At 38.9% G+C, this 13,739-nt stretch overlaps 2 protein-coding genes across 4 annotated transcripts in view; both read left to right on the forward strand.

Annotated features, from left to right (window-relative positions):
- The window catches only part of LOC112560272, a 42,641-nt gene extending 36,143 nt beyond the window's left edge, over nt 1–6,498 (forward strand). For all 3 annotated transcript variants that reach the window (XM_025232073.1, XM_025232081.1, XM_025232090.1), the window contains exon 2: nt 3,906–6,498. In XM_025232073.1, the coding sequence (XP_025087858.1) occupies nt 3,906–4,826 (921 nt within the window). In that variant the 3' untranslated portion in view covers nt 4,827–6,498. The remainder of the gene's footprint in view (nt 1–3,905) is intronic.
- A 1,451-nt stretch (nt 6,499–7,949) lies between these two features.
- Nucleotides 7,950–13,038, forward strand: LOC112576158. The gene is made up of 6 exons (XM_025258440.1): nt 7,950–8,076; nt 9,453–9,533; nt 9,919–10,008; nt 10,298–10,360; nt 10,708–10,779; nt 11,314–13,038. The coding sequence occupies exons 2-6, from the start codon at nt 9,461–9,463 to the stop codon at nt 11,715–11,717; spliced, it is 702 nt and encodes a 233-aa protein (XP_025114225.1). The 5' UTR covers nt 7,950–8,076; nt 9,453–9,460; the 3' UTR covers nt 11,718–13,038.
- Nucleotides 13,039–13,739: the final 701 nt, after the last annotated feature.

Raw genomic sequence — 13,739 nt, forward strand, 5'->3', positions numbered from 1 at the left:
GTTAGTTTAAAAAAAAATGTGCTCAATTCCTTAAATATAAATTTCCCACCTCTAGGGGACATACCTGTTTCGTTCACCCGATACAAGACATTGCACACCGCAGCTTCACGTGAACAGAGTTCATGACCTCCTTCGGTGACGGCTTTGATGTCTGCTGTGTCGCTTCAGGTGCATTATTCGTGTTCAGTGAATGGTGCAGATCGTAATAACACCCTGAAATGTATCAAGAAAGTATTCAACAGCAACTTGAATATCTGCTGACACGACGGCTGATATTGCAGTAAACAGCTGTCATGGGTTAGACCACCCAGTGTATGAAGTGGTGTGCACCCTGTACCCCTGTGAATAAATATTGTCAGACCGTTAGAAATGATGTCGCACCACTTAACGCACCTCAAAGTACAAACCAAAGTCTGTTTTGCAATTAGAAATGTAAATGACCACGACCACGACCACGGCCACGATAGGCAACGACCATGACCACGACCACGACCACGACCACAACCTGCTCACGGAGCACCTAAAACTGAACCTAAAGACGAAACGCAACAATTAAGCATCCCACTAATTGGCTTTGCTCTGAAGAAGCTCAGAGAAGTAGCCTGCGATATCCACATTATTTGAGAGTTTTGTGTTTACTAGTCCACATATTGGTGGCGCTGCGGTTAGTGGGTCTTGACTGTTTTAAGGTTCAGATGTCGACTCGGACACATTCTCTGTTTTCAGGGTTGGATGCACTGCTGCTATCGAGCCTTACTTGCTGGCTCGGCTTTCTACATGTGTATTTAATGTACTTTTGTACTTGAAGGTTTTAGTTTTGGTTTGACAAGTCGGTAATCATCAGCTGGTACACATGCCAAAGTTAATAATCAACATATCAAAGTAAAGTTTTGGAAAAAATTAAAAGCAGCAAATTCATACGTAAGAGTAGAGGAGGACATTTTGATAAAAGAGTTTTAGAGTATTTGCAGTTTCATTTATTCCAGAAAAGCTTTTGAAAGTTACTTGTACGAACTCGTGTGCCCCCCACACACATCCTGCACGCACACAACTACCAAGAAAAGAGTGAGATATAAAACATGACGATGCCATTATGTCCCTACAGACATTTAGCGAACATACCAGTGTCCTCCCCTCTCGACTGCACCTTGTAATTTGTTGAGTAACCACAAGCAGTTAGTGGGCGAGAGATGTCCTCCCCTTACATTCACAGCGAGTACACAAGTGAGTCGCTTGCAAAAGCTGCCAGGACACGTTACATAAGACAGAGAGACAGACAGACAGACAGACAGACCAACGGACGGACAAACGGACCGACAGACATAGTAAATCAGAAAGTAACCGAGCATCACCAGGACCAAGGGCCATCCCACCCGAGTGTATTTTGACAGAGGCTCCTGGTAGTCGAGAACAACTATGGCGATGGCGAGCGTGGCGAAGAAGATGCGCGTTTATTTTTCTTTAGCATCCTACAACTAACCTTAGTTAGCTCCTTAGCATCCTACAGCTAACCTTAGTTAGCTCCCTAGCAAGAGAGAATAGCACACTCCTGTCATCTGGGGTTTTCTTTTCATGTATGTTCCCACCAACACACTCCATCTTTCACATTTATTTGCATGTTCTATATCACTCATACAGTTATAAACATAAAAATTCATCCTCTAAGTATGATTGGTTAAATTGCATATTAAAAATAATTGTGTATTTCAAATTAAATAATGGTAATATTAATTGATATCTTTCAACATTGCTTCAGTAGTAATATATGAATACTAGATGCTCCTGATCTACACTTGCATATGGTAAATTTTGTCATAACTATTAGTAGTAGTCAAAGGAAATGATGTTTTAACTAAATCAATATCTCTGTTTTAGCTTTTGATATTAGTTTTCCAAATCTCTTACAATGGGTGGAGTTTCTGGAATGACACATGTATCCCAGCGATTTTTCTTTTACTAGTGTGTTCTATTTAAATGTCTGAAGAAAGCACAGTCACAACTACTTACATATAATACAAATGTTCCAATTTAAGGTTTGAGGAAAAATTATATTTAAGAGCATTTAAACCTATGAGCATAAGAAACATGAATGTACTATAAATATGAATGTAATATATTCACACGAGGAGCAGAAAATTATACAGGTTGGTGATATAAATGCCGGAGTTATGTACACGTAATAGTTACATACTACACAAAGCTAATTATACAGGTTACAGATAAATGTAAAAGATATGTACACCACATGAATATGGGACAAATTATACAGGCTGGGGACACAGAGATGTATGACTTATATACAGGCGTGAAGCAAATTATCAACAAACAAATTTAAGAGATGTGCACACAATGTGATAACAAGTAACATGAGATACAACAAACATAATAGAAGTAATTTTAATATGAATGTACCTACTGAATAATAAATACACAAGTGTTCAGAGCGAGGTACATGATTTATGTCAGTGACAGAATATCAGTTCCATGTCCTACAAGTGAATGACAAACATGACAACTACACTAACACATGTTCTCATTGCTAAGAAAAGCTTGATTAGTATTACATTACAAACACTGCGCCATCGCCATCATGCTACCAATTACCTGTCTAGTAATTTCTTTTCAAGTATTCACTGTTTGCCAATTGTAAATGTGAGAGTAGGGAGTGGATTCCCAATCTACCACCAAGGACCACGTGACCACGTGGATTACTTACGGTAGCCACTACACCAGCCCATGAAGCCTCATTCTGGTTGGGATCACCTTCAATTGCCAGAAACCATTGTTTGGTGGATTATTTTTCCAGCAGTGCTGATTTATTTTTAACTTGCAGTCTTCATATTTCATGTTTCAAGATGTTATCACCACCTACACCATCTGTAATTGTATCGCTGTAGTTGAGATTCATTCAACATGAGTTTGTGCCATTTTATTTGGACATTTTCTCTAGTGGTAATCGTGATATTCATTACTCGAACTTTTTTCATGTAGGAGAAAAGTACAACGAAAGATTCGTGTTGCAGCTTTAGACATTCATTTCAAAATAATAGTTGGAGAAGATTCAGAAGAGAGTCTTATGTGTAAAAAGAGCTATACACTAATGAATATTTACAAATAAATGTTATTACAGAACCGAATATGTATAGAAACATAACAACATAAATGTTGATGTTTTGCTTACAACTCTGAAATTTCATTGTGACATTCTTGCAAAATGATCAACATATAGATGTAAAGCAATAGAGAAATAGTACTTTAATTACAGTATTCATGACCACTAAAACACACATTTAGCATCTTTTACTCAGTCCACAACTAGCCAGTGCCGACAAGACGAAGACCACACCCTTGACCCCTTGACCCCATACCCCATGTACAGGAGGCAAGTGTAGACAACAAGTCTCTGCCTGTGTCCTGATGGGGTGGCCGTCTACCCCACATTGTACTTGTCTAAAAGCCAGTACTAAGACATCATTGTGGACGTGTTGACGATTCCAGTCTCCACCTTGTGGGAGATGGTATGTCCCACTCAAAGTTACCATGGTATAATTAATGGGGGTTTCAAACCCTGAGTACCCTCAACGTTTAGGATTACAATTCACAGTTCTCTGTTCTTTCTTCAATACTTCGCTTTATTCGATGTTTTAATTTAAATTCAAAGTTCCACAGAACTGCACCTGGCTCTCCATGATTTTTGGACGAAATGACACTAAGCCTTCTTTTTACCAGTTCGGATTAGGCGTATATAAAACAAAACACATTCAGTCGCCGTATTGGTTGTATATTTTAAAACTTGCACCAAATCCAACTACAGAGATTTTAATATTTCTATAATATTTCATGGTGTGATGTCAGTCTAGTCAGACTAGCAGTTCATGATGTTGCGTGTGTTTGACTATTTGCAGATCCACAATACCTTGTATGAGACTTCAACCCAAAAAGTGATAATAAACTGGGAGCCTTCTACTGAAAACACACTGGTTACCAAAAGAGCAGACGACCAAGCCATTTACAACCTTACCATGGTGTCCGCATACTTCGACCTCGGCAGCTTTGCAAAGGGGTCTCACAGCAACGTGCGAGGAAAATCTCACTACGAAGACTGGTTCACAAAATTTGGAGCTCTTCACAATCCTTTGGTCTTCTACACCGACTCGGACACCTTCGCTCAACTCGCCCTCCGTGTGCGGGGAGGAGAGTTAGCATCATTGACGAGAGTGATCAAAGTGTCACGTGACCAGCTGTGGAGCTTCCAGCTGCGAGAGAAAGTGGCCAGGATATACGCACAAAGCTCTTACCCGAAACACCTCCCCAACACAGTGATACCCGAGTATTCCTGCGCCATGCACGCGAAGTTTGAAGTGATGAACGACACCATCTGTAATCGCTATTTTCCTAGCTCGCACTATGCCTGGATAGACATCGGATGCTTCCGAGACCTTGACATCAAAGGCAACCAAACATATTCTCTTGTTCCACCTCAAGATCTTAATCCGCGGCTTGTGATGTATTCCGAAGTGTTTTCACCTGCCCTAACTATGCTTCCCTCAAAAATCTTTCGTGAAAATATTGTGTGGGTGGGAGGTGCGTCATTTGTTGGAAGAGCGGAAGCAGTGTTGGAGTTCACCGAGCAGTACAGACGCGCCACGGTTCGATTCCTGGAGGAGTGTGAACTGAGCAACAGCGACCAGCAAGTGATCTACTCCATGTTTACCAACGAAGGCAGAAATCTGGTGAAACCCACAGTCGAGCTGCAGGTCATTCACAGAGGCTGGTTCGGGGTCGGCTATCAATGCCTCAAAAAGAAAAACGATAACTTTTTGTAAAATCATGTATTTTGTTGATCATTTCTGTCCAAACATCTTGATGTTATACGATAAATGATTATTAACCACAAAATGATTTTGTTTTCATCGGTGATTGCAGTTTTGGTTTTAAATTCTGCACAAACTATTTTTTGTCTCAAAAATTATACGTGGGCGATGAAGCTAACCTCACAAGTAGTGCAATAACCCAACTTACTGTTGCAACTACTAACTGTACTACTAGCTCTTTCTCGGCACTGACTTTCTTCTGTTTCTTGTTCCTATTCGTCCCCAGTAGAGAAGGGCCTCAATATACCTGCGGTTTCTGTAGCATTTTAGTTTTTACAGGGTGGAGTTGCTAGCCTCACACCCAACCCTCCTCATTCATCCGGGCTTGGGACGACAGGTTACCCGAGTGGTTTCCAGGCGGAGTTCTGACTTTCTTAGCTGTTTAGAATACTACTTCCCTTCATTGTCTATTTGTCAACCTTGTATAATATGCGGACATTGCACATACCGATGGAAGTTCTTTATCTAGCTTGACTGCAGCACGATTATTGTTGATTCTGTCCTTGACTGATACAACATGATGTTGTAAATTGTTCAGCCAGTGTTGTTTATCTACTTGTACACTTGGTAGTGCCCATCTTTTCTCCAAGCAAGACCACGAGCAATACCCTTCGACCGATCGTAAGTCTGGGTAGGTGGACACTGTGCCTAGTCTGTACTAAGGGGTTGACTCCCTTTACCTTTATCTTTCCCGATATTGCACATGACAGTTGGACCACTTACCCTTGGTTGTGTGTGTGTAGGGGGGAGAAGGGGGTAAGGGGCTTTCGCCCCGGATGAATAACACGGGGCACTAGTGCTTCTCTGTTGGGGTGGTAGTAGGAATGGAATGGACCTGGTCGCCGTAGTCTCCTACCTCTCTAAAAAGGTACAACATACATCTATACTTGCATACAAAAACATACATACAAACAAACAAACTACGTATGTTCTCCAGTATTTTAAGACAGTGAAAATATCTTCCATACCACATTCTCTAATCAGATTCAAAAGCGGTATTTAAACACTCACATATCTATTTCAAAATGTGATTAAAATATTTTTTATCACAATTTACTTTTTTATTTCTTTGTTTTTATTTGTATTTAACTTTTACTGACTTAATGACAGTCATGTTACCAGTGTATTTTGTCAGCTGTGGCTCAGTGACTGGCAGCATGGTATTGTTTTCAGTGTCATTTCATTATCTCGTGTGAGCACAGAGAGGCGACCTGCTTTGGTTGTAATAGTGCAAGATATTATTATTATTATATTAAAGTGGTCACTGTTAGCAGGGTTAGCCTATTTTTAAGTGGTAAAGGAGCATGATAACATTGTTAGAATGTTCATAAGTTTGTCGTAAAGAAGTTTATATCCAGCAGTACATACTGTTACTATTCTCCTAATAATTTATCCATCAAAAATTAACATATACTTAATAACTGTGTAACAAGAAATGCTGAATTAAAGAATGAGTCAGTCCATGCTTTACTGTATAAATATTCGGGATACATTAGATCAAGGGCTTTCACGCTAGATAAAATATACTTTTGTAAATTTTTTTATCAGTTTATTTTCCCAGCTTTTAACATGCACAAATTATGAATGTTCACGTGGGACGCAATAAAGTATTTATATTCGTATTCATGCTCTGGTTTGTGTGGATGTTTGTGTGGATGAGAGACGACTTCTTCATGCAACCACATGTAAGCTCAGATGCCAGCACAACATGGACAACAATCCCTGATTCGACCTGGTTGTCGCCGACTGACAGACATTCTATGGTTTGCTGGTGCAGAGTTAATTATTCATTTAGGATGTTTATGGAGAAAGCAGGTGGCTGATGTCTGTCTGTGCAGCGATGGGATACCTGGGAGCCAACATGCGTTTCGCTTGTAAAGTTGTGTGAGTTGCTAAAGGACATTTTTTTTCACTAAGGTTCCCACAATAGAGATGTTATATATTTCACACATTAATTTTATTCATTTACCCTTGAATGGGACAATTTCCTCTCAAAGAGCTTAAATAAATGTACATAGAGCTTGACTAAAAGTAAATGTTAAGTGCTTTCTGATAAAATAAATCAGATTCAGAACATATCACAGTGTTATCAACACAGAAGTAGAAACATCTGAAACAGGCTTTGTACATCATCATTAACTGTTTAGATAGAAGTAGCTTTGCACAATACAGCTTCATACCATGGATGTTTTAAATAAGACATTGGATCATTTAAAAACAAAGAAAAGAGAAACGGTAAAGATTTTCCCTTGTTATCTATTGTAAAGTACCCTGAACTACATTTGCTTACTCTGGCACAAGACTTTGCATATTTTTCACTGGTTAAAAAAATATCCATTAACATCTACTTGAAACATTATTTCCCAAATAAAAGATCTTTCAATTTTATCAAAGGCTGTTTCGTATTCACTAAATTGACATTTTTGTGCTCCTGACAAAGTTTATTGTAGCTGTCTAGACACAATGATAACTCTATATTTAGACAAGATGTAAGCAGTTTACCAAAGCAACTAAGAATAGTTTTTTGTTATTTAGTTAGCTGAGTCACTGGTAGAGCTTAAGTTTAGGAAGTGTTTCACTACTGCACCATTCTGGAACCTCTCTAGTTCGTCTACTCGTCCTTTCAGCGCTATAAACTCTGTGTTTTGATTGAAAGGATTAAATCTTCTCTGTGTGTGTGTTATTATTTAGTTGAATTCCTGTGTGTGTATCACTCAGTGGTGTCGAGACAGTGCCAAGCATGCAGTATGTGAGGAATGTCTTGTCACTCTGCCCAGTGCGTGATGTTCTCGGTCTGTTCGTCTGTTGACACCTCAAAGACCTGTTGACACATGCACGGCAAGCACTAGGTCCTCTTGTGCTTGGTGTGTTTGTGTATGTGTGTGTTTGTGTGTGTGTGTGCTTGTGTATGTGTGTGTGTGTGTGTGTGTGTGTGTTTGTGTGTGTGTGTGTGTGCTTGTGTATGTGTGTGTGTGTGTGCTTGTGTATGTGTGTTTGTGTATGTGTGTGTGTGCGTGGAAAGTGTGTGTCTACAATACATTGAAGCCGTTATTTCATCACTCTTCCCATTGCCAGATGTGAAGTCTACTAAGTAGTTTCAAATATCTTCTTTCCACGGCTGCTTTGGGCTGAATATCTTGTAACAGAGTTGTTTCAAAGACCAAGGTTTGGCTATTGTTCTCTCTGTGTGTTTGATGCAAAGGTGAGTTCTTGCATGGGACATTCGTATGCTCTATACTGGATGAAGGGGGTATTCAATGTTGTTTGTGAATGTGATGGCCGCTTACAGTGCTTTATACTTAATTTCTATTCAGAATGTTTTAGTATTACAGGACTTCTCCTGTTTACATTGATTTAGTACATGGTAAAGCGACTTGGCAGGTCGTCTGTTATCTAAAAGAATAGAAATAGCAATTAAGAGAATTCGGCAAGATGAGTTATCTACACCTAAGACAACGCAGCACACCTTACCTGAACCCTTTCCATCCTAGATCCTTTTATCTCCCTCTGTAAATTCCCAAGTCCCCATCCCCTCACTAGGTAAAATCATAATTAAGTGAAAGAATTTTTTTCTTTTTAAACACAACAACAAAAACGACAACAATAACAACAACAAAAAAGATGCAAGTGCATTGCTTGTAACACAGAAAAGTATGTGGATGTGCATAAAATACCAATCACTTCAGAAAGTTCATTGTGATTTGTTAATAGTGAAGACTGTTTCTTTGTCGACTAGTTTATTGAGAGTGAAGCTGGTACTATAGCCCAATTCTGTGTGATACAACCTTAACTGACTCAGACACGAGGGGGAGACAACATGTCGCCATGTTTGATGAAGAGTGAGACGACTAATGTCCTTGTCCTGAAATCGCTCACATACATTACTAGCTTATATTAAGAAGGGCTACCAAACCAAAATTATACCATCATGATTTCCTGTTTCTAGGCGTCCTACCACTACCAACCAGATTAAAATTTAACAAAAGTATATTTATCTTTAAAATACTAACAAGTAAAATGCTTTTTACTATATTTTCTATCAACAAAAGAAGAGGGTCTCTTAAGCTCAATATTCCCTTACCGAGAATTGAGATGTTCAAGACAAGCCTGAAATATTCTGGCAGTGTTCTTTGGAACAACCTTCCCACAGATCTCCAAAAAAATGGCATCCAGTCTCTACAGTTTCACAGGGGGACTCCTACAATACCTACAATACCTACAACACTTATAATACCTACAAACGCCTACAACACTTACAATACCTACAATACTAACATCACTTACAATACCTACAACACCTACAACACCTTTTTAAAACCCTTTGATTCCCTACAGAGGCTTTCTACCCAGCTGAATGTCTGTTACTCTCACAGACAAAGCTGACATTTACCCCATGTGGCAAGTTCTCTAGCCAAAAAAAAAAAAGTAACCCTATCAACCACCATGTTTGTACACACAATAATTTCTGTTTTTATTGCTTGTCTACGGGAGGTCAATAGGTCATTGATACAGCTCACTCAGTTCAATATCAGAATAAAAATGTGGTAATTTCTGATGCCTGTCAATGTTATGTTCCAGGCTCCACAATGGATATCACAGAGCTGATCGTGTTGGTGACATTGACTTTAGCTTCACCAGCTGATAGTAAACACCATTCAGGTCGGCAAACAAACAACAACAACGAAAACAAAATCAAATTTAATGAGACCAGAATGAAGATAATGTTATTAGCCGCTCAACAGAACCTTTTTCACATGAATGTCGATACAAAATGTGTAATTTAGGAACTAGACATTCTAGAAAATCAAAAGACAGCTACATATTTGATTTGATTGAAAGACCTTTGCCATGGCCTGACCATGGTATTGTCTACGTGTCTTGCTTCTAAGTGTTTGACATGTGCATTTGTCCAAATTAAGGAACATTTTATTTTCTTGCATAGCCTTTCTTAGCAAAGCCATCTGTGTGTGTGTTTGAGAAAGAGAAACCTATGTATGTAAGTAGTAAGTATTCTAAACAAGATTATGTAGCATTTATCTTACAGGCTCAAGAGAACCGCTTCCTACCCTGTCGACTTTACAAGATGCTTTACATGCCCTCAAGATGAAGACTGAGGCCTTGGAAGAAAAGCTTGGTAAGAGGAGTGAAACAAGATGTGTTTACACTTCACTTCATGTCCGCTCTTGCTTGATATTCTTCACTTAATGCACCACAAAGATGAGAGACTTTTGTAAGGCTGGTCAAAGTGCACCTTGTATTGAAGAGCATAGAAAAAAGCGTCCGCACAGCTCGTGAACACACTTCATCCCCTCCTTCCCTTGACAACATTAGAAACATTCTGTAAGGTAGCAAAACTCATTCAGTCAAAGAGAAATACAAATAGATAAATTTTGTAAATTAGAAGAATTATATGTATATTTCAGGTGACATAGAATCGGTTGTTCGTACACTTCAGGCATTCATCAAGACCATGGAATCAAATACTGGTAAGAAAAGGGAAACATGCTTATTTTACGACTGATTGGTTGTATGCAAGTAAATAAAGTCTTTAAATATACATGTATCTACTCAAGTATGGCTGCTACTTTTATTTACCTTCAATGTAAGCAATATTAAAAATATTGCTTTCTTATTAGTGTTTGTTTTTAGCGACAACAAAATAAGATGACAAGTATAGACCTTTGAGGTAAACGTGCTTGGGAGAAATATTCTTTATGGACACGTTTGTATATTTGAAATATTGTGTGTGTGTGTGTCCATGAAAGTCTCTCACACATAGTAAGACACTTTTGTGTAAACATAGACGACTACTAATGACCTTCATCTATTTCAGGTGACATGGTTCCCCACGAGACTTTTGATGCTCTAGAGATGATTATTCAGTATTACAAGGAAAATTTGAAGGGTAAGTCAAATAAAACTGTTTGTTGGAAGGTTCTGTGTCTGTATGTATTTTAATATTTTTACGTGTTCATCTTCAGATATATGTGCATGTGTGCTATATAAATATAAGTGTGTGTGTGTGTGCGTGTTGATGTGTTTCACTTGCTGTACAGTGTCTGTATAAAAGTTTGATAAGTAATAACTATGAGACGAATAAGTATTCACAACACGTAGAGGAAATCTTGCATAGAATGTTCTTTCTGACTAGTAAACTGTAAAGAAATGCTAATGCATGCGAGCGCGCGCGCACACACACACACACAGTCGCTTGTTTAAAATTCCCGAAACCTTGAAAATTTCCATGGTTTGATTTTGTGAAGTGCATATTGCAAATGCATGTGTATAATTGTTATCGTATATACATGGTGTACAACTGTTTTCGTTTAGACATAATGTACAATAAAGATTGGTGTCGAGTGTTGTCATGTATACAGTAATGATTAACGCGATTATGGAAAAAATATTCAGTTTTTAACCAGCTTTTTTCCTTTTGCAGGTAAAGACGTTTCTTTTCGTGCTACATTTAAAAAAGAAGTAACTTTGATCGAAGAAGGGATAATAAAGTTTGACCATGTAGTAACAAACGAAGGCGATGCCTACAATGCTTCCTCCGGTATCTTCACGGCGCCTGTCGCGGCCGACTACATCTTCGGGGCTCAGATCATCACGCCCTTTCCGTCATCCCCACTACACTTAGAATTGAATGTTCTGGGTAAAAATTGGCATAGAATATTTAAACCAGGAACAGACCATGAAGTTAAATTTTTATTTTTCCAAAACATACCTCTAGCGGCCGGAGACACGTCGTTTGTTATGAACAAAGGCCCACAGAACATTTCTGCAACGCCAGAAAGCTTTTTCATCGGCGGGATTGCAACACAAATTCAACATTCCAAATGAAAAAAAAGATGCTAGATATTTCTATGTTCTCGCCCTAAACATTTGACTTTTTTCTTCTTTCTTTCTTTCTAAAACTAAGGGGCCTGAGATTGTATAGCTCTAGTGAAACTCAAGGGGGTTGTCTCTTCTTGTTGGCTCGAAGGGAGCGCACTCTGTCTTCTTCTCGCCCAGTGATGTTCGTCCTCCTTCGTGTGTCCCATGGCTGTGTGTTTGTTGTTGGGCCGCAGCCAACCTTCTGACCTGGTCTTTGCTTACCTGCGCCATGTCGTGTCCACTGACACACCATCTTGCCCTCTAACGGTCTCTGGAAGCTTGGTCACCGTGCCTCCACCTCTCCAGACTATTTCTCCGGAACATGCACTTCCTTCATATCGAGCTGTTTCACACTGATATGCAAATGAAGGTCGTATCTCTCCTGGCGAACAAACAAAACTCGTCTTATGATGGTCACTGTTTACAGCAAAGGTACATAACCGACAATTTAAAAACATTAATTAACTTGAAGGAGTTGTCGTTTTGCAAAGGCAGTGCAAAATTTAACTTAAAGTTTACAGATTACACTTTCCCTTACTTTTACATGTAAAAACTAATAAGACATGTAGGAATGAAAAGACGATGTTGAGATATAGTAAGATGGCATAGCAATCAACTAAAAATTAGTCCTGAGTAGATTTATAAATATTTTAAGACCTATCATCAATGTGAAGGTGACGAATACTCGTTTTTTTAAAAAAAAATACTTATTGAGTGCCAGAACATTCATTGATCTTAGCCCTTGTAGTACGATTTTAACCTTTGCTGCAACTGATTGAATGGCTGGTTGGTTGTATTTCCCTCTGGAGCAGTGGAGTAAGCTTCGGTTTTCCACCACAAGAATCCAACAAGAGTAATTATTATAATGATGCCGGTAGCACCCAAGTGCTCTTTCAGTAACAGGGACTAAGCATCGGAGGCGAGCTGTCCCATATGATTTTGTGTTGTCACATGACACAGCTCAATAGTGTTTGTCGAGTGTATTTCGGATCTTTAGCGAGTGCACAAGTGATTTGTTGTCCTAGTCTGCCATGTTTTAAGATGGCTAAGACCAGAATGTGTTTCAAATAATGTCCAAGCACCGTATCCTGTGTTCAGCTATAATGTGTAAACAAATACTACGACAGTTCTTCTTTCCTCCCTTTTTGAAATTTAAAAAGTATATTTTGACAGCTCTTATTTTTTTATTGAGATGTAAACAATCTTTGTCCTGTTTGTCAATTCCTTCTCTGTAATGAATGTATACTTATTTTATTTTCTTTAAAAATAAAGGCGAACAGGTAATATCTTTTGGACTTGTTTTACCTATATTATTGTGAAGATGATATTCTATCAACTGTTATTTATTACTGCACCGTAAAATTGAAACTATTTAAATATTTTTAAAATACAAAACGTTATAAAGTTGCCCTACTTCTTAAATTGTCAACAGTTTTAATGTCTTTGGCCAGCAAACTAGAATCTTTAATTTCGTATTCAATAGACTACATACAGGCTCACAATACACATACTGCTGGTCTCAATTTTAACATTTCTGTCAGACATCATTGCTCGCGAGGATATCACTTTCCAATCCTCCTTCTCCATGTTGACACAGCCTTCCGACACTGGCGACACCAACCGTTACTATGGTGACTACAGACACCGACAGCAGCCTCCAACACTGACAGCAACACAGTCTACTTGCACCGACTGACCTCATATCTCACAATAACACACAGGCATCTGTACATGTCGGTCCTTAATTCAAATACCTGGCCGCATTCATAGCAACATTCTAACAGGGCGTCACTGCTTGGCCGATTAGGTAGTCACTCGTTCAGGCGCCATTTGGAGGCCGTGGGTTCAAACAAGTACAGTATGCCTGGCAACTTTCCGCAGGATGTTGAATGAAAGACACGTGTGTGTGTGTGGACCCGGTCAATATAAATCGCAGTTCCTTGACCGATAAGTCCAGTTATATTTTACATGGCCGGCCTGCTGACACAC

Source organism: Pomacea canaliculata, linkage group LG1, assembly GCF_003073045.1.
Source record: "Pomacea canaliculata isolate SZHN2017 linkage group LG1, ASM307304v1, whole genome shotgun sequence".
NCBI classification, from domain to species: Eukaryota; Metazoa; Mollusca; class Gastropoda; order Architaenioglossa; family Ampullariidae; genus Pomacea; species Pomacea canaliculata.